Raw genomic sequence first — 20,417 nt, forward strand, 5'->3', positions numbered from 1 at the left:
AGTATTAACATTTGGGCTGGCCATCCCTTTTTTCTGAACCGTGACTTGGGTCACATCTAAAATTATTACTAAATATGGTTTTGAACTGTCATAAACATTAATTTATTCAATTAAGCTATTCTTCATAAGCCTAATGTCTCTCCTGGGAACAATAAACTCCATGCAGTGGATGTTCTAAAGACCATCATTCTTCTTTTCCAGAACAAAGCCTCTTTGTAAATCACTCTATTTTCCTTTCATAACATGCACCTCAAATAAGACCTGCGTCTTATTTTTGGGAAGGTGGAATGAAGAAAAAATATTGTTCCAGAGTCTTGGCTGCATAGAGCAGAGACAGAGTCTGTTCTTCAGCTCGCTCACCCTCAGCAAGAAACTCAAAGTTGTAGCTGCCGCTGAAGACTGGTCATCAGGGGTGAATCTATGGATTTGAAACACGAAAAAAACCCCAAAAATCCTCTCTAGAGCTGTGAAAAAGGAGGAGAGAGACCAGATGTAGCTAGCTGACAGCAAATTTGCCAGAAGAAAGTTAAGCTTAATTAATAGAACATCAAGACTATTAAAAAGGAGAGAGTCGTTAACACCTGTGAAGTGAGGAGTAGTGAGGCATCAAGTCAATAGACTCCCTCAACTGCCTGAATAGAAATGCCACTGCTGCTGCAGGGTAGTTGGTTTTAAACTTTGGATGGAGAAGGCATCAAAGTGGGGTACTTCCATTCTGGGCATAAAATCAACTTTTCTGCTTATGGTATGAACTCCAGTTTTGGAAGTCTAATTTTCGGGGGACATGTGGTGTGTGAATAAGTACCAGACCTACACTGATAGCTTTCCATAAAGAGTCAAAGGAGCTCGCTCTCAGCAACTTACTAAATGGATGATAAACAATGTTAAAATTTTCTGTTTGAATAAACTACCTCCTTCCTCTTGCTTTAAGGCAGGCTTGTCTAATGTACGGCCCGCGGGCCACCATGCAGCCCTCCAAGCTGTTTTGAGGCCCGAGGTGCTGTAACTGGAAATGAAAATAAACACTGTACTTCTGTTTCGAGGGGGTAATGTGATACTGCTTCCTGTGAGGCCTTTGAATATGGCTCACCAGCCCACTGGGTGATAAAAAGTTCATGATTCAGCCCCACATTCAAAAAGGTTGGACACCCCTGCTTTAAGGCATACTGTGTTTAGGCCCTTTTTAATATCACTGGCTTGTCTCAGTGGAGTGTTTCTCTGAAACTTGTAAAAAAGCCATATGTGAAGTTTAATTAATAAATTTACATTTAACTTACCCCATTCTGGCAGCTTCTGTATCAAATGCCTAGTTCAAGGGCTGTTCTCCTGAGACTCCTACTTGAGTGATACCTGCTAGTTATTCACCTGCTGTAGACTTAGTGTGGACAAGTGGGCAAAGAAGGCCAGTGAGATGTATTAGACCACATGCAACTACCTTCATTCTCTGCTGGTGCAGAGTCCTTTTTTGAGTTTCTGTTTTAGGGAAGGCACTTAGAGATAGGTTGGGCTGTTTCTGCTTTTTTTTTTTTTTTTTTTTTTACCCTGTGATATCAGAGAGACGGCATAGGGTGCATGTCCAGCCCCAACAGACACTGTTGGTAAAAAAAAAGTTCTGGGTTTGTGCTTAAGATGCTTTTGTCAATTCCCATACCAGTGCATCTTGAAGAGTTCCAATTGCTGTAAAGGTAATTTTTCTCCACATCTAGCATTCTCGAGTATTGTTTACAGTAGCTGTTTGAATTAGTTTCCTCTGTAATGTTACATCGTAGTTCAGGGGTGGGCAGTTATTTGGGCTGAGGACCACTTAATGAGTTTTGGTGAGCTGTTGAGGGCTGGGCAGAGGAGTGCCAACCCAGCCTCAGCCCCCAATCATGGCAGTTTACACTGCCCGGCAGAGGGGGCGGGAGAAGGTGTCAGTTGATCCTATCTGGCCCCGTCTGTCCTGTACCCACCACTGGGGATGCCAGACAGAGTGGGCAGGCAGGATCTCCATGGAGACTGTCTTAGGACCCCTGCAGACAGGGCACGTTTGGCTGAGAGGATGGGATGGGGCCGTGGGTGAGCAGGGAGTGGGATCACGATGGGGCTGTGGGTGGGGCCATGATCAGGGGTCAGTGACAGCATGAGGCTGGGGCCCAGAGCAGAACTGTGGTAGGTGCTTGGGCAGCAGGGCTGGGTCCAGCGGTGGCAGTGGAGACGGGCAGCAACAGCCAGAGTGAGGGTGAGAACAAGCTGCTGCTGCGGGAGCTGCTGGGAAGCCTAGTCTGGCTGCTACTGCCACGCTGCCCAGCCCCACAGACTGCAACTCCTGGTGTGCCCTAGAGCTACACATGAGGATATGCTGTGCTTTGCACCAGGCAACACCTCCATGGCTGGGTGTGGTAGGACCAGCCATGTGTGTTTATAGCCTGGGCTGCCCCCTGCTTCTGAACTGGGTGGGGCCAAGGGACCTGCCATGGGCCAGATAGAATCACTTAGATCTGGCCCATGGACCATATATTCCCCATCTCTGCTGTAGTTGCTTCAGCAGCTCTAAAATGTGTCTAGGGAAATAACAGATTTTTACTGGCTTTTTTTCCCCCAAAGCAGGCATAATTTGGAGCTTTGTAGTCTCTGAATAAACTGTCTGATGATCCTGTTCTGTTTCTTAGAATGCCGAAGTGACAAGACTTTTTTTTGTAACTTGTTTGTATTTTTATAGTTTTATTGGTTGGGAACTTGCCCCAGTGATTGCTTTCTCACTCTTTTCTCGAATTTTGTCTGCAATTGTCCCTTCACTTGTGTAGCAGACTGAGCCAGGATAGTGGGAGGACTCGGACCAAGCTGACTATGGAAGAACTGAAAGCATTTGTTCAACAGCTATTCAGCCTACCCTGTGTTATCAGCCAAGCCCGACAAGTAAAGGTGCGTTTGGATCTCTTCTTTTTCTTTTTCGTTAAGCATAAAAAATGGAACTGGCGAAGCTTTTTGATATAAAAGCTGCAGGGTAATTTTTGCTTCCAGGAGTAGTCCTTTATTGGTAGGGAGGTGGACTGAATGGGCTTTCCTCCTTGAAGAATGTTGCACCCTGGAGAATGAATCATCTGTTTACATAAACTTTCTCTTTTAAGATAATGTTCCAAGGGAAGTTTACAAAGCTCTTTTTGGGGTCATGCTCAGCTACCATAGTCACAGCTGCACCGTAGTCCTGCCTGCCCACTGATGGAGGCTGATGTTCCTAGAGTACATCTTGTACAGGCTTGTTTCCTGCAGCTTTCAATCTTCATGGTTTATAATAGATTAGCTTGTGTGTAGTAGGTGTGAACCCAGATGTGGCTGGTCGTTCTTGGGTTCACAGCTTGAATCTATCATGGCATTTGTTGCTGATTGAGCATGTTTGATGTGTATGATTTCAGAACCTGCTGGATGATGTGGAGGAGTTTCATGAGCGTGCTCAAGAGGCCATGATGGATGAGGTCCCAGACTCTTCCAAGCTGCAAATGTTGATAGATATGGGTTCTGGCCTCTATGTGGAACTTCCTGAACTTCCGCGGCTGAAGCAAGAACTGCAGCAGGCACGTTGGCTGGATGAGGTGAGGTCCACCCTTTCAGACCCCTTGAGGGTCACCCTGGATGTGATGAAGAAGCTGATTGACTCAGGTGTTGGGCTGGCACCACATCATGCTGTAGAAAAGGCCATGGCTGAGCTGCAGGAGCTGCTAACTGTCTCTGAGAGGTGGGAGGAGAAGGCCAAAGTCTGTCTGCAGGCAAGGTAAGTATTCCCTTGGTAACTATTCAGTAACAGTTGGAGGTTCCTTTGAAATGTGTGCCCTGTGTCTTACAAAGGTAGCAGTGAGTAGGGTCTGTGAACATTACCACCAGCTTCCTGCTGCCTGACTTCCTAAAAGTAGTAATCTGAGGTGGTCAGTCAGTTGAAGTGGAGATGGTGCTCCATTCTGGTTGTCAATGACCACAGCAGGAAGGTATGAGAAGTCCCATGGGTATTTTTGTAACCCTTTTTTACTCCAGGTATGTTACCAGCACCAGCTTCCTCAGGGTTGTAACACTGAATTTGAGATTTGATGCATGGTCTGCTAACTAAGATGGTGTGTAGATCATCAGTTTCCTCACTTCTGCTGGCATCAGTGAACAGGCCCCTCCTGATGAGAATAGAGTCGTGGTATACTTTGTTGCAGTCCAGTGATATCAGCTGCACAGACAGCCTTTTGGAATCATGGCTACAGTTGACTAGCACTTTGAGAGAAGGCTAGAATCAGGTTTTTCTCGCTCTAGACCACGTCAAAGCATGATGGCTCTGGAGGGCATTGTGAATGAAGCAAAGAACATCCCAGCTTACCTGCCTAATGTACTGACACTGAAAGAAGCCTTGCATCGGGCTAGAGACTGGACAGCCAAAGTGGAGGCCATTCAGGTAGGGGTAACAACAGGGACTGTAATCTCTTGCTTGCATCTTTTCAGACAGGCATGTGTGCTCTTCACAGACACTGCCCAGGAAAGCCAGAGCAGAAACCTTCTTTTAACTCCTAAACTTGCCAACCCCAGTCTTTGTTTGACCTTTGTACTTCTCTTTCTGGGCTGCTATCTGTTTTCCCCACTGGATTTCTGTTCCAGGCTTTTCCGCTTCTTTTTGTGCATCCCCTTAAGGAACACAAAGGCCAGCATTTCTGCGGGTCTTCTCCCCCTTTCCTGTTACCTTGACAACAACTCTGTCGAGACACACATTTAGGCTCAAAGTTTGTTTTTTCTACTCACTGCATCGGCAGATGCTTAGCTGTGGTGAGACTTGGTGCACCTAGGTCCTTAAGTAATTGAGCTGCTGGAAAGGATTTCATTTTATTTTTTACCATGTATACATAATGTAAGGTGTTGGATTTGACACCACTATAGACTGAGGACCTCTGTCTGTGGAATAGGTACAGGACTATGAGCAAGCATAGTCCAAGTTTCCCTTCTCCAGTACTCTGTGGATATAGCTTGGCATTAGCCCAGGGAAGTCATCTCTAGAGAAAAGGTGAATTTGCAGTTTCTGGACCAGAAATACCATTGGTAATGGTGACTACCTCGTGTAGTCTTGCGTGCTGGTAACTGGACTGAGACTAACAGCTCATTTCTTCCGGGCTCCTGATCAGCAGTTGAATACTATGTTTGACTGTTTGAACTGGGAATCCGAAGGCTGAAAGATCTCCAGGCTAGTTTCTTGAGACAGCCATTCACAACAGATTGTCCATTAGCAAATGGGAAGTGTATTGCATATAGAACTAGGTATTGGATATCAGTGAGATGGGAAGAAAGAAAGAACAAAGTGGCACTCAGACTTAAAGGCTATGAAGTTCTGTTTTAGTCAAAGAGGGTATGGTGTTATAATTCACAGTCCCATGGCTCAGAGAACTGTCTTCTACCCCAGAATGGTAGCAATTACGCTTATCTGGAGCAACTGGAAAGCTTGTCTGCAAAAGGCCGCCCAATACCAGTACGTCTTGAGGCACTGCCACAGCTGGAGTCTCAGGTAGCAGCAGCACGTGCCTGGAGAGAGCGCACAGGAAGGACTTTCTTGAAGAAGAACTCAAGCTACACTCTGTTACAGGTGAGCAGCAGGCAGCTTTGTATTGGGTCCAGGGAGCTGATTTGGATGGAGGTATTTGTATTGGGTTCCTCTTCATTATGATAGAATGGCATGTGAGGTTCACTCCTGCAAAGAGGGAGGGAGGTGGCAGGGCCCTCTGTCTCCTTTTGGATACTGAGAACTTCAGCTATTGCTGCTAGGAAGGTGGGGCAAAACTGGTTTGTGGGAAGAAGGGGTTGTGTTACTACATGTATTATGTCTGTCTTTTGCTGCCAGTGTATTTATAGAATTTTTTCATATTATATTTTAGGCCCCTACATGATTTTGTCCCCTTGCTCTGCTTAAGATTTGTTTTTCATACTCATCCTCAGCAGTCTCCCCTTTTTGCAGAACTAGTGTTTTTTTCTTTTAGGGTTGTTAAAAACTTCTGGTGAAGACACATTGGTCTCCTACTATGCCATCTTTCCTTAACATTAGGGGTGTCTATACATATGCTCCTGTGTGTTTGTGTGTGGGGGAGGGGGGGGCAGTGTTTTAATTAGAGTGACTCCCAGACAGCTGCTCTAATTAAAATTAGAGCACAGGGTCATGTGTATTCAGCATCCTGCATTTCAAAATGGCTGCAGGTATGTTGTAATTAAAGGCCATTTGTCAAGTTTTAGCTAAAGCTCCTCCACCACTATTTTGAAATGCGGGACACTAAACACAGGTGAGGATGAGGCACACTGGAGCATTCTAATTGGAACACTCCAGCAGACTATCAATCAAGTCTGCTTGGACAACATGTTCTAATTAGAACACACTGGGACATGTGCATAGATAGCCTAGGATAGCTTGCGGTTGTGTCTTTTTAATACGGTCTCTTTGAAGCTTTCTGCTGGCATGATGTGCAGTGCTTGGGATTTGGTATAAAATTCCTCAAATCCCAATCATACAGCTGCTGGCAGGCCAAACCTGGATGTGGGGCTGCCCCCTAGCCTGATTCCACAGCTGGGGTGGCTATGTCCCTTGGTCCTGGGCATGCTCCATGTCTGATTATCAGAGTTCAGCTGAGTATCAGGGTTGGACACACAGCAGCCCTGGGTTTGAAAACTGCATGCACAGCCCAGCTGAGCTGTATATGCATTTCTAAATGTATGTTCCAGAGCACTAGGAGTCCCAGACTGGTGAGTGTCTCCATACTCTTGAGTTCCCATGCCTCAGGGTTTTACATATCACATGTGCAGCCTTGCTTTTCGGACTCAGGTCTGCCATGTGTCTGACTCTTCATCAGCATTGGCCACAGTGCGGCCTCGGGTCCCAGTTCAAGACTAGAGGCTGCCTTATGCAGGATCCTGGGGATCAAAATCCAGTTGAAAATATCTACAGTACCTGTTTGATTACACTAATATTCCAGGGCTTCAAGCTATTCTACTTGGGACTGATTTCAGTCTTAGTTTTTTGTGTTTATTCCCTTCCATGTTGCCATTACTTTATAGGTATCAAAGATGTTCATCAGTTTTTCCTCTGTTTTACAGCAGGGTCGTAAGAGGGATGAGGTATTTATTTTGCAGGATAATGAGGCTGGTTGTATACATGATACATGTGCTATCATCTGTTCCTCAGCCAACATAGCAGTATGGGTTTGGAATGTTTTTCTTTACATTGTTGTTGTCCTGAGAACCCACATTCTTGTCTTGTCGGTTACAGGTTTTGAGTCCCCGGACTGATATTGGAGTTTATGGAAGCAGTAAGAATAGACGGAAAAGGGTAAAAGAGTTAATGGAGAAGGAAAAAGAGAAAGATCTTGACTTGGAATCTCTGAGTGAACTGGAGGATGGGCTTGAGGAAGCTAGGGACACTGCAACTGTGGTAAGGAGCTATGCTGTGGGGCTGGCATCTCGTAGATTTTAGGAGTTTTTGATCTCAAGGGAAGCCTGTCTGCATGCTAACTACTTGTAATTTGACAGGAATGGTTTAGCCAGGGATGCTCTTGCCTTAAGGAGGGATTGGGCAAGATGACTTTGAGGTGCTTTCCAGCCTTCCTTTTCTGATTCCATAACTTGATTGTCTGTAAATTCCAGATGCTTAAATATAGTTTGTGGAAGTCTTACTGAAAACTGTTAAGTAAATCTCTGTGAAATAAATGCTTCACAGTAATAACCTGACAGAATATGCAGTTCACACAGCATTGATCTTGGCACTCCAAGGATGTTTTAAATAGGTTTGGATAGTAGAAGGAGGAAGCACATAGTAGATAGTAGAAGGTGTTGCCATGTGTATTTGGCTAAAGAAGATTAATTAGGGGTTTAATGTTTATGTTGCCATCACTTATGAATATAAATGGAAATACCTTAAAAATACCTGGCACCACAAAAAAAAAAAAAGGGCAAGACTGGATTAGATTAGACCTGTCCTGTGTGCCAAATTGAAATATATTGCAGTCAGCTAGTACAGCCTCCAGAAATTGCTGTTAAAGAAGCAGACCAATTTACACCAAAACAGTGATGCTGCTGGGTGCCTGTGCAAAACATTTATTAGAAGTACGCAAATTTTCTGTTACTGAACAGCTGCTTGGCTGCTTACGAGTAATTCATGTCCCTGCATTATTGATGTAAGCTACCAGAGCCTGAGCTACCCTGAGCACTGGTAAAGCTGTGTCATTTATTAAGCATTTTACCCATTCCATTCCATCCCTTACACACACATCATTTGAATCACTTGCTGCTGGTGCTTATTTTCCTTTAAAATGGCCAGCTTGTGGGAATGGAGAAAAATTTGTTAAGGTCTCTTTAGTGAATTGATGATACCAGGAATTGAAGAAATGGGACTATAGTTATTCTCCAGAGTTATTTTCTACAGGAATGAGGGAAACTGGCACAGTGCTGAAAGTCTGTAGTTACGTTACCTTGCACGTGAACCATCAGACCTCAGGCCCCTTGTGGATTAGATCATGTCTTGAATGAGAAGTGCTAAGAAACACCTAACTGGATGTGTAATGAAGCTATGCCCCATTTAGACATGTATAATATGCCTCTTAGGTTGTGTCAGGAGGAGTCTGCTGTTGGTATGTGTGCGTGCGTGCGTGTGCGAGAGCATTAGGGGATTTTTTACCCTAAACCTGGGATCTGTTTCCTTTTGTTGTGATTAAAGAGTCCATTTCCCTTTATATAGGAATTAACTTGGGTTTTTAAATCAAACTTCAACTTAAGCAGGCACATTCTGTTTTCTGTATTTTATCCATAACTGACATTATGAAATGGATTTTCAACAACTTCTGGGTTAGCGTTTTACCTGAGAGAGGTTTTTATTTTGGTGAGTTTGGAAATGGTCCATGGTAGAGGTTGGTTCCTTTTTAAGTTTGCAAATTGTTTTGGAAACTTTGGGAAAGATAGTACCATAAAAATATTTTTTTCTTTGCATGAGTGGTGGAATACCGGGGTTCTGAAGAGAAACTTAGAACTTCATTTTTCTTTTGGACTTTGTGCCTGGAAGATTCTTGATTAATTTCATTCTTTTTTCCTCTCTAATAAAACTTTTGAGTCCATTTGTTGTGATAGAGGTACCAGCTATTTTTGTTTCTCTGTGCTGGGCAGGTGGCTATATTCAGGGAGCGGGAACAGAAGGAGATTGAAGCCATGCATGCCCTCAGGGCAGCTAACCTGGCTAAGATGACCATGGTGGATCGTATTGAAGAAGTGAAGTTCTGCATCTGTCGAAAAACAGCTAGTGGGTTCATGCTGCAATGTGAGCTCTGCAAGGATTGGTTTCACAGTGGCTGTGTGCCACTCCCCAAAACCAGTTCCCAAAAGAAGGGCTCCAGTTGGCAGGCCAAAGAAGTCAAGTTCCTGTGCCCACTCTGCATGCGTTCTCGAAGACCCCGGCTTGAGACCATCCTGTCTCTGCTGGTGTCCCTGCAGAAGCTTCCTGTACGGTTGCCAGAGGGGGAGGCACTGCAGTGCCTGACAGAACGTGCCATGGGCTGGCAGGACCGAGCACGGCAGGCTCTGGCTACTGATGAACTGTCTTCTGCTTTGGCCAAGCTTTCTGTGCTCAGCCAGCGTATGGTGGAGCAGGCAGCACGGGAGAAAACGGAGAAAATAATCAGTGCAGAGCTACAGAAGGCAGCAGCTAATCCTGACCTACAGGTAAGCACCTGGGTATCCTACTCCTAGCCTCATTGCTGCGATCCACCAACATTTTATCAGTATGTGAAATGTGTTGTCTGCCTTTGAGCCTCTCAGAAAGAAGCAGTTGCAGACTGAGAATTATGTCAGTTGTCTGTCACTGGTGTAAGTAAATAAGCAAAGGATATCAGAACACTCTGAGGGATTTATAAGGCATCTGTTAGTTACCCTCTGGCAGAAAGTCAGTGACCTGTACGAAGTACATAATTGACCTTAGTCTGGTTTGTTGTGTATATTGGCCCATAGAGTGACTCATAGCCAGGTTAATAATTTCAGAGAGGACTGCAAGTAGTTACTACAGCTTCTATAAATGTCTGCCACATCAGAATTGTTCAGAAGTGTTCATTGATGACATAGTAATGTTGAAGGTGAGGCTTGTGTTGCCATTGATCTTGTGATGACAGTTGGGTGAAAATAAATCTATGGCTGTCCACCTACGAGTTCTCAAAAGGGCTAGAAATATAGGATCCTTCTGGGCATATCATCGCATATTCTCTGCCCAGACCTTTGGGTCATAGCTTTACACAGGCTTTACTTGTGTATGAGCAGGTACCAGTCCTGAGGCTAAAGGATGGCACCAGCCTTTGAAAAGTTCTTTTCTGTATTAGCTAGCCTTGCTGCACTCCCGTAATGCATGTTCCATTTGTGTTCCATTGCCTTGTAGGGCCACTTGACTAGTTTCCAACAATCTGCTTTTAACCGAGTGATAGGGAGTGTTTCCTCATCTCCACGACAGACCCTGGATTATGATGATGAAGAGACAGATTCTGATGAAGACATCAGGGAGACTTATGGCTATGACATAAAGGCAAGTAACCAGCATGGATAACAAACTTTAATAACTCCATGTATAGACCAGCTGTTGTGAAATAACTGTATTTGTAGATGCTTTGGAATAAATATTCATTTATGGAGTTATTGTGGAACAACTATCAACATTAACTTGCCCTCACCATTCCAGAATGATTTTCATATACTGTACCTTAAGGCTTGGCTACCTATCTTGTGGCCTTATTTCTGTGATAAGGCCTGTATATGATTATTTAAACATAAATTGGGGGTATTAAGTGTTACAGCAGGATGCATTCACAGTTTCATAATGTGTTATGATTAGAGGAAGGAAACAAAAACATTTTTCCAGGGCTTTAAAAAAAGCTTCTCGGGCATGATTTGAGACTACAAGCAAACTTGAGAAGAATGTGCTCTTGGACCATTGTAACTACAACACTTGAACCCCATTCTTTGCTCTGAAGACTTTGTATAACTCCATGGCCTTTTTCATAGATGTTACATACTAGTTGCAGTTTTGATAGAGGGAACTCCTTTTTCAAGCTCCAGTGTAGCAGAAAGAAGGCTTTGACAATTCCATGCTTTGTAAGAAGTTTCTTACTACCTTGACTCTTTTTTCACTTCACTGTTTGTTCTCTTCCCCAGTCCAGCATGTGGAAGAAGTAAAACTTGTTCAGTTTCCACCATGTGTAGAAGTTTGGGATTACAGCTCTGGCTGGTAAATGTTAACTGAATTCCAGGAATTGTTTATCAAAACAAAACAAAACTGCTCTTACTAGCTTTGGAATTTATTTACATTTTTACCAGCAAAGAATGTTTCAAAAGAAAAATGCAAATCTATAAAGACGACTGCATGGTTTTAATGAGACTATTAGAGTACATTTTTAAAACGGTTCTGAGACGTCACTTTACTTTTCGTCTCTACACTTACCACATGTGTAACAATGGTTTCTTGGTGTGGCTGGCCACCTTAGGGATGCAGCATTGTATTTCTTCCATGAGACACATTAGAGGTGAGAAAAATAAGGCCCATTAGACACTAGAGGCTACTTTTAAAATGGTAATAAATCTTCTGATTTGAACTTTGCTTTAAGGTAAGTCCTATCTATTTTCTAATAGGTCCTTTTAATTTTTAATTTTTTTTATCTTAATGCATTTTGGTTGCTTAGATGTTAGAAAAACAAACAAACAAAAACCCATGCTTTACTGGAGGAAGCAATACGTTAGTTCAGCCCAGCTCCGCAGCATCTGTATAGATTGAGTGCTTCAGCAGGGCCTTTTTCATCTAAAGGTGATTCAGTCAGCCATTAGATAAAAATGCCAAAAAAGCCTCAGGCACTGAGTCTACACAGACGTTGGGTGAGCCACGTCCAACTAACACGATGCTTTTTTTGGTCATGCACTGGCCTTGGTGCAGGAGTGCACTGAGTTTGACTTAAAGCACTTTTTTTAAGATCTGTAAGCAGCCTTTAATTTTAAGCATTTAAGTTACTTTAAGTATTTTCAGATTTTTCACCCTCTTAATATTTGACTCTCTAATTACTGGTAGCAGCTAAAAATATTAGTGTAATAATTTTATAATCTCATATGAAGTGTAGACAAAGGCGTGCTGCTAATCGGAGGTTGGAATTAGTGTGGAGTTTTAAACTGTCATTAAAAATATCCAAATATTTCCAAACTGCCCTATACACTAGAATGAACTATTCATAAGAAGATTTTTCTGCAAGAGATGTGGAGTATCAAGTTGTGTGCTCAGAAGAGTGGAATTGCCTGTCAAGCTTTGAGGATTTTGCAGGAGTACAACTTGAATTCTGAAAAATAAAACATTCTGCAGTCACAGGATTTCAGTTTGGTTATTGAGTCTTAGGATTCTGGAACTTTTGACTGTATAGAATTATGCAAATTGACCTAGAAAGGTTTGTTTTATCATACCCTACTTTTCTAGTTTCTCTTGCTATCAAAACTGCTTAATTACTAGTCCTGTAACCTGTTTTGTATGCCCCAGATATTGGAGCTATCACTAATAACCAGATAAACTTTCTGACCATTAAATTTTTACTTGGCTTATTGATTGTATATTTTCTTAATTTCATCCCATGTCATTTGGCTTGTTCGCTTGCATCCTTGAATGTTTACAGCTATTAAACAAATATTAGTAGATTTGTTATGTTGTTATGAGCTTCCCTTACTTATTCTTTCTGAACCCTGTCCACTTGGGAGAGGTATAATTTCAAACTGATGTAGAGTCTGAGTTCAGCAGCTGGTTCGTTACTTGTGTCACTTCAATTTCTTCACATTACTTGAAGTCATGAAATAGATTTTCAATTTTAAAAGCCTGAACAGCGAAAGTTCAGTAATTCATTGTTTAATTTCTAGCATCAGAATATACATAAGGTGTCAACTGAGAATACAAGTTCTTTGGTTTCACACTAATAGTTATAATGTGGCTACTTTAGATGTGGCCTGTTTTTCAAAGTCTTGGGACTGGTGACAAGAAATTTTTATGGTATTTCAGGTTTAACAAAATGGCTGGGCCTGGGGGCTTTGTGTTCTAATGAATTTCTCTCTAGCCATAGACAAATGCTAAGTTTGAGAGGCATTGGCAGTGGCATACTGTAAATCAGAATTCTTCTGTAGCGAGGAATGTACATAATCCACAAACCCTAGGCATCTAAAGCAGGGATCTCCAGGGAGTGGCTTTCATTTGACCTGTGAAGTTCACAGGTGGGGACTTAGATTTCTTCCACATCAGTTGAGAGTAGTACTGCATTTACTCACATACTATGCATACCTTCCTCTGTGCCCCCTCTCCTCCATTATCAGTCCTCCAATATTGGGGTGCATAGTTTAAGCAGGGAAGCTGATTTTTTTTCTCCTTTGCTGGAATAGAAGCGTAGATGCTGTGTTCTAGTGGCTGCCAAGATGGCTCCCTCTTATCTCTGGCCCCAGCAAGTAGGAGGAACAGTGCCCTGGGTTGACTTTCTCACAGCTGCTAAGGAATTTGTAGTAGTTGAGCACAGTGCTGAGCTGAGTGCCATAGCTGGTACCTGAAGAAGCAGCTGAGCTAGCTCAGGGAAAGTAAGCCACTTCATGCAGTAATACCTTGATGAGGCTTGTGGCCTGGAAACAACACTTGATTCTTTATGGGCACTTGAGTAAAGAACTATTTACAATAAATAAGTAAGTCTTGCTAGCATATGGGTTTGGGGCCTAGCCTTGTTTCTGTCCTACTACAGCAGGAAGCCCCCTGCTGCCTCACCCAAACTGTATCCTGGGATGTCACACGTACTGGGCGTTCTGTGTTTCCAGGACACGTTCTGTCACACCATCAGCCGTGACTGTGGAAAAATCTTTTTGTGTACATTCTGCTTTCCAAAAACAATGCGTGTGTCTTTTCAGGGCATGTGACATGCTAGCAAATACAGTTTTAAGCAAACATTTTGACTTTTTGTATAGCTGCTGTCACTATCCCGATACTTATGTTAATAGCACCATGTGCTGGTGGTGTTAGTTTCCTTGGCAGGTCACTTCTGAGCAGGTTCTTGGAAGTAGTGTGCTTTTGATCATTTTCCACGAAGATCTGCTTCATAGAGGTAGATACTTAAGTACATAAAGATTATTAAAGCTGGAATTTATTTTCTTGCTTTGCCTTTTTCAGGACAATGTCAGTGTGAAATCTTCCAGCAGCCTGGAACCTAACCTCTTCTGTGATGAGGAGATCCCCATCAAGTCAGAGGAAGTGGTGACACACATGTGGACGGCTCCCTCTTTCTGTGCTGAACATGCATATTCATCTGCTTCTAAAAGCTGTTCACAAGGTATTTCCTTTTCTTTGCACTGGGAGGTGACTGAGAAATGCTTGCCATCTGTACTAGGTTCTGGGAATACAATGTCTACACATGGAGAAGATGGTATTCATTGCATAAAGCACCATACATCAATATTCTATTAACACTTTGCCCATTAACTGTATCAGCGCCCATATTTTCTCTTTTGGGCATCTCTGTCTTAGAGCGTTGCTGGGAAGTAACACATGGTTTTCCTGTTTCTGGTGTCTTCTTTTTTGTTCTATGTGATTTGCCTTCTGTTTTGAAAGGTTCTAGCACCCCAAGAAAGCAGCCCCGGAAGAGCCCTCTGGTACCTCGCAGTTTGGAACCCCCTGTACTGGAGTTGTCACCTGGAGCTAAGTCCCAATTAGAGGATCTGATGATGGTAGGAGATCTCCTAGAGGTATCGCTGGATGAGACCCAGCACATCTGGCGGATTTTACAGGCCACGCATCCACCTTCAGAGGACAGATTCCTTCATGTCATGGAGGTACACAAAGGCAGACAAAATTTTAGTATAGGAGGAAATTGGATCAATGTGTTTTAATTTCCATTTTTTAAAAAGATGGAATTTTGGGTGGTTCTTAAGAAGAGCTTGTTCCCTTGATGTTCAGTCTGACTTGGCTAAAGATGCCTCCAGTACAAAAATATTTGCCCTCTCACTGCTGTGTTTCTCTCCTGTGTGCAGTTCCATCATTCTTGTTCAGCTTGCCATTCCTTTGTGAGATGGGTTTGGTGGATAGATCACTCTACAAACACTGTTTTCTTCTATATGCTATATAGCAATAACATTTTTTGCTTGGAATAAAAACACATTAGAAGTAAAAATGGTTTCAAAATAAAAACCAATCCTTACTGCACACAAACACTGCTTTTGAATACAAATATAATTTAGGAATAAACAAGAGAAAGAGCAGTTGAAGTTGCCAGTGCAACTTAAATTCTTGCTCCCTTCTGCTGTATATATTACAGGACTTTTACTGTTATTTCATCATAAAAAGACAGTTATGATCCTTACCTCATTCACCTCACATACTTAATAGAGAAAGAGGTTCTGTTCAGAGTACCTGTGTCTCGTTTGCTGCAAAGTTACATAGTGTGTATGAATGACCTACATGCTTGCTCTCATGGCAAACTCTCATGGTTGAAAGAACTGGACTGGAACCCAGAAAACTTAAGCTTCTAAGTGACCTCAGGCACTTAGACTTCTGCATCTGTTAAATGGGAATAGCAGCAATTTCTTATCTTGCATAGTTATTGAGTATAAAATGAATACCTAAGACAATTAATGAACATCACAGTAAAGTTATAGGCGAGGAGTCCATTTTGGGAGTATGCAGCAAATGAGGAATAGGAACACCAAGCAGTTTGAATAGGAAGAAAGGTATTTTGATCATCCATACTGTACAATTAATAAGTCATGAACCTTGCAGAAAATGTTTTAGTTAAAATTATACATACATACATAAAACATATGCACCAAAGGGCAGGATTAGGGTTGTGTATGCAATCATAAATTTGTCTGTTTCTGATTCGAGTACTTTGTTTTGTATCATTAACATTCTTTTAACTGAATTGTTTTCTTATGGAAATGCTTTGGGGAAAAGTAGCATGAGTGCTAGCAAATTTGTTATACGGATCTTGCAAGTAAAGTGCTTTATACCAAGTGAGTTTTAGCATAACTATTTTGAAGGCTTGTTTGACCAAATTGCTTACTTTAAATGAAAAATATTTAGGTTAGTTTTTTTGGTTTTTTTTTAATTGAACAGAATCTCCTAGTGAATTTGTTAGGCTGAGTAACTGCACTATAAATCAGAGTGCTGTATCTTGCTCCATTGGTTTGAAGCATGCATTCAATCTCTAATGTCATTAAAGTTTAGTGCATAGTTTGACTGCAGTTGCAAGGTTCTTGTGCTTGTTCAAAGGTCATTATTTACTTATGAAGCCTTGGAGTATAAATAGGTAGGGTTTGATGCTCTGAATGTTAACTGCCCTGACATCTTATTTGTTTTAAGTTGTAGTTATGGTGGTGGGTTTTTTAAATAGTACCGAACACAGTGTTTCTCAATGTATAAACCATTCTGATCACACATCAGCATTTCTTGTTCCCCTCATTTTTGAGCACATGGGACATTCTTGAGAGAGAGGACCTTTGTTTTTCATAATTCACCAGTTGATACTTTTATTTTCCAATCAAAGCAATTATTGCAAACAAGAATAATTTGAGATAAGTAATAAGCAGTAACAGATTAACATTTAAATACTAAATCATTCGTCTTCCTACAAATAGCTGTTATAGTAGTGAATAAAAGAAGGGAATCGTATCTACAGCTTATCCAGAACCTTATGATCTTTGTTTTCCATAGGGCAATGTTGACTTTTAACACTTTCTTCTTCTTATCCAGTTAACTTCAATTATTTCCTTACACTGGTTTGTTGAATGCTATAGATGAGCATCTTTTTAAATTAGGGCTTGCCAGTCCACTTTTTTTGACAGGCAGTGTCCTTTCTCTTTAGATAGAGTGGGTACAGTTGTGATTGGAAGATGTCTTAAGTAGATAATGAAAATGTAGCATGTAGAATCCTCAGTTTTAAAATTTCTTGTCATCTTTTTTGTGAAGGATGACAGCCTGGATGAGAAGCCATTAAAAATGAGAGGGAGAGATTCTTCTGAGAGGAAACGAAAACGAAAGCTGGAAAAGGCAGAACAGTTCTTTGGAGAAGTGAAGCAGAAATCTAAAGAGTTGAAGAAACTGGAGAAGCCCAAAAAGAAGAAACTAAAATTAACCATGGACAAGACAAAGGAGTTGAACAAGTTGGCAAAGAAACTAGCCAAGGAAGAGGAGCGGAAGAAAAAAAGAGAGAAGGCAGCTGCAGCAAAAGTAGAGCTAGTAAAGGAGAGCACAGAGAAGAAGAGAGAGAAGAAGGTACTAGATATTCCTTCTAAATATGACTGGTCAGGAGCTGAAGAGTCTGATGATGAGAACGCTGTGTGCGCTGCCCAGAACTGCCAAAGACCCTGCAAGGACAAGGTGAGTTCTAGCATAAATGATTGGGGGAAATAATGAAAATCCCTCTAAGGTTTGTCTGGGAGGTTAGCCAGTTTTGAACAAAAGTGAATTGGGTGGTTAATATATTAGATGCGTTAGTAATGACAGGTAGATGTATGATAATACTGCTTGATCCACATTAGACGATAGGCATCTGTCTTGGGATGGTTTCTGGACAGTGGGTCCTGCATTTATACAGAGGCTTAGACTAGATGATTCTTGGGGCTCCCTCTAACCCTTGTACTCTGTAGAATGCAGCTTTGCTGTTCTGAGCCATAACAATTGGAATCTGAACGTTGGTATAACTGTATATTGATCAACTTTAACCCTGTCTTTCTCTAAGCCGGTGTTGCTCAAACTTTTTAGGCTCAGGGCATCCCTTATTGGGTTCAAGACACCCCTCTGTAATTTTTGTGAATTTAGTAGCTACAGTATTTTCAAAAACTATATATTATGGTGCATACCACTTTGGAGTGTGGTTAGGCAGTGAGGGTGGGGAGACATCCAGGCAGGGGCAAGCCTGAACCTATGTTTATCTACTTAAATACCCGCTTATCTCTTCATATCTTGCTGTCTTCTCACACTTCGGGGCACCTAAAGAATCTGGCAGCACCTCAGGGTGCCCCAGCATCCTCGTTCATAATCACTGCTCTAAGCACTTCAGTCTGAGCAGGAGGTGAGAGGGAGGAGCTACTAGGGATGTAAAATCTGGGAATATTTTTTCTTTTTAAATTGCAAAGTTACACCCCGTTCAAGCCCTCTTCCAAATTCTTTGTTGCTGGCATTAGGAAAAGATGCTGATGAACCTCAGAGTGGTTAATTCTTTTTTTTCCCTGTTCCCTGTTTTGAGTGTGTTTCTGAGCAGAAGTCTAAGCTGGATGTACAGTGCTTATAAATGGAAATTAATCTTCCAAAGCTCTTGTATAATAAAGCCAGTGAGCTGTGAGGCTGCAGGTTGAGCAAAGCCACAGGCTGCAGTGCCCCACTTTTCTTGTGGGAGGTAAATCTGCAGTGGTTTTAGAATTGATCCGATTACGACCAAAAAAAAAAAAAATCTCATCCACCTTCAGAGGTCATTTGTGGCCTTGGCAGCTGCTTTTAGCTTAAAGTAACTCGGGGAGATCAGCCTCTTTCAGTTTTCATTTATTTATGTATTTATCTATTAATTAAAGTTTTTTTTTATAGGTGAAAAAACCCTTAATAGCTGCAGTTGAAGTTTTAAGCTATGTATGAACGTGGCGGTCTGGGTAGTATCTCCAAATAGTTTCATAGATTTCAGGAAGATTCTCCTGATTTGGGGAGATTGGGTTGTGTCATTTTTGTTTTGGTAGAACTGAAAGAAAACTCACTGTTGAGAACCTGTAAGAACTAGAGATAGCAAAACCTGGCACCGTGCCATTGAGAGCATTCTCCATTCATTGGTGGATTTGTAGACTGGATGATCTAATCAGTCTTCCATCTACTTTATAAATGATACTGCAGTGTTTAGTACATTCCATAAAATGTGCTATGTACTGAAAATGCTGCGCTTCCTAGGTAGAGAAAATGTCTGAGTTCACCTCTTTGTAAGGGGCTTGTTTATTAAAATAGACTAATTTGTAAGAATTTTAGGAAATGCTTGATGTTACATGTAGAATCCATCATAACTCTCCTTAAAGCTGTGTTTGCCATATGCTTCAGTATGCCCACGTAATAAAACTTTTAAAAACATTCTTGCCCTATGGATAGAAAATGAGACAGACAGGAATGTAATAGCTGAAGCTGGAGGCATTAATGTCTCTTAGCATATGCAAAAACAGTTTCACTGTAAAGTACAGTCTTCAGCTGACTGTGGCCCCTGGATTTTTTCATTGCTTTGCTTTATATTGCATCTTAATTTAGTTTCCAATGTATAGTCAGTTATTTCTCTTCTTATAAGATAAAAGTGAAGTTTCAGTAATAATGGCTTTGATCAATACAATGCTATAAAAGGTAGTATTATTTACCCTTCATATCCCAACTTTTATCTATCTTGTTCAATTTAAATGTGCGTACTCAGAAAATGTTAGGAATCTTCTGATGCCTTTGAAATTTTGAAAGCTGCTTTGCTAACTTTTTCTGCCACTTTTGTTCTATGGCAAGTTCATTTCATAGTTAAGGGTTTTTCTTTTCCTTGTAACTTCTTCAATAAGCCCATTGGCCATTTGTTGCTTTCTGGACTCCTGGGTGGACAGAGGTTTTTGAAACTAAGTTCATATGCAACCAGATGCAGTAATTGGGTCCCTTTTGTTTTCTGTAGTTTCAGAATTTACCTTTTGCTAGAGATTGATTGAAAAATCCAACCTTTCACTTGTCATTTTTTTTAGTCTTTATGGTTACAAAAATAACCTTCCAAGTGTTAATCTCTGTAGTGGGTCAGTATTTAGTTTAATATTTCATTGACTAAGAGCTTCTGGGTTTGAGTGAGGTGCTGAAACTTTCAGGGAGCCACTGAAGTTGAAGAGTTTGTTGTGGAATTCAGTTCAGTGCTCTTGAAGGGGTTTACCAGCATTTAATTTCCTCTATTTTTGTGCTCTCTGCTTTTTTATAGATGTGCTGGGATGTAAACACATATGTTAAAAAGAGAATGAAAATTAAAACTGCAGAGGAATTAGCTTGGTAGCTGAGAGGAAGCAGGGAAGAAAATCGGCTAAATAAGGTAGCAGGAGTGAGTGAGCTCATCTTTTAGAATTTTGGGGGAGATCAGAAAGTCCACAGTGTGAGCAGGTGGTTGAGTGAGTTTGGGTAAAGCAAGACCATAGGGTTTCTTGAATAAAGAGCAATTTGGGGATGGACATGATATGCACAGGAAGTGGAGGGAACTGAGAGAATCGAAGTAGTATTCTTCTATCTGAAGTTCCCTTGCTGTTCTGCTTCGTATCTTGTCTAGCAGCAGCATTCTGGACCCATGAAGAAAAAAAATTCTCCTGTAGTAGTCATAGGATAGGCTTGCTTTAAGCAGTGTATGTGTAGGGATTCCAGTTGAGGCAGAGCCAACAGGAGC

The 20,417-nt window shown here is 41.6% G+C and overlaps 1 protein-coding gene across 3 annotated transcripts in view; it reads left to right on the top strand.

The window, feature by feature from the left end:
* Positions 1–20,417, top strand: part of KDM5A (lysine demethylase 5A) — an 83,785-nt gene that overhangs the window by 55,966 nt on the left and 7,402 nt on the right. For 2 of the 3 annotated variants that reach the window (XM_019544583.1, XM_019544586.1), the window contains 10 exons: positions 2,787–2,904; positions 3,396–3,751; positions 4,273–4,411; positions 5,405–5,584; positions 7,253–7,414; positions 9,139–9,690; positions 10,394–10,537; positions 14,177–14,336; positions 14,615–14,835; positions 16,967–17,377. In XM_019544583.1, coding sequence (XP_019400128.1) covers positions 2,787–2,904; positions 3,396–3,751; positions 4,273–4,411; positions 5,405–5,584; positions 7,253–7,414; positions 9,139–9,690; positions 10,394–10,537; positions 14,177–14,336; positions 14,615–14,835; positions 16,967–17,377 — 2,443 coding nt within the window. The remainder of the gene's footprint in view (positions 1–2,786; positions 2,905–3,395; positions 3,752–4,272; positions 4,412–5,404; positions 5,585–7,252; positions 7,415–9,138; positions 9,691–10,393; positions 10,538–14,176; positions 14,337–14,614; positions 14,836–16,966; positions 17,378–20,417) is intronic. The other variant, XM_019544584.1, reaches the window with a different exon arrangement.

This window comes from Crocodylus porosus, unplaced genomic scaffold (genome assembly GCF_001723895.1).
Source record: "Crocodylus porosus isolate Cpor-Errol unplaced genomic scaffold, CroPor_comp1, whole genome shotgun sequence".
NCBI classification, from domain to species: Eukaryota; Metazoa; Chordata; order Crocodylia; family Crocodylidae; genus Crocodylus; species Crocodylus porosus.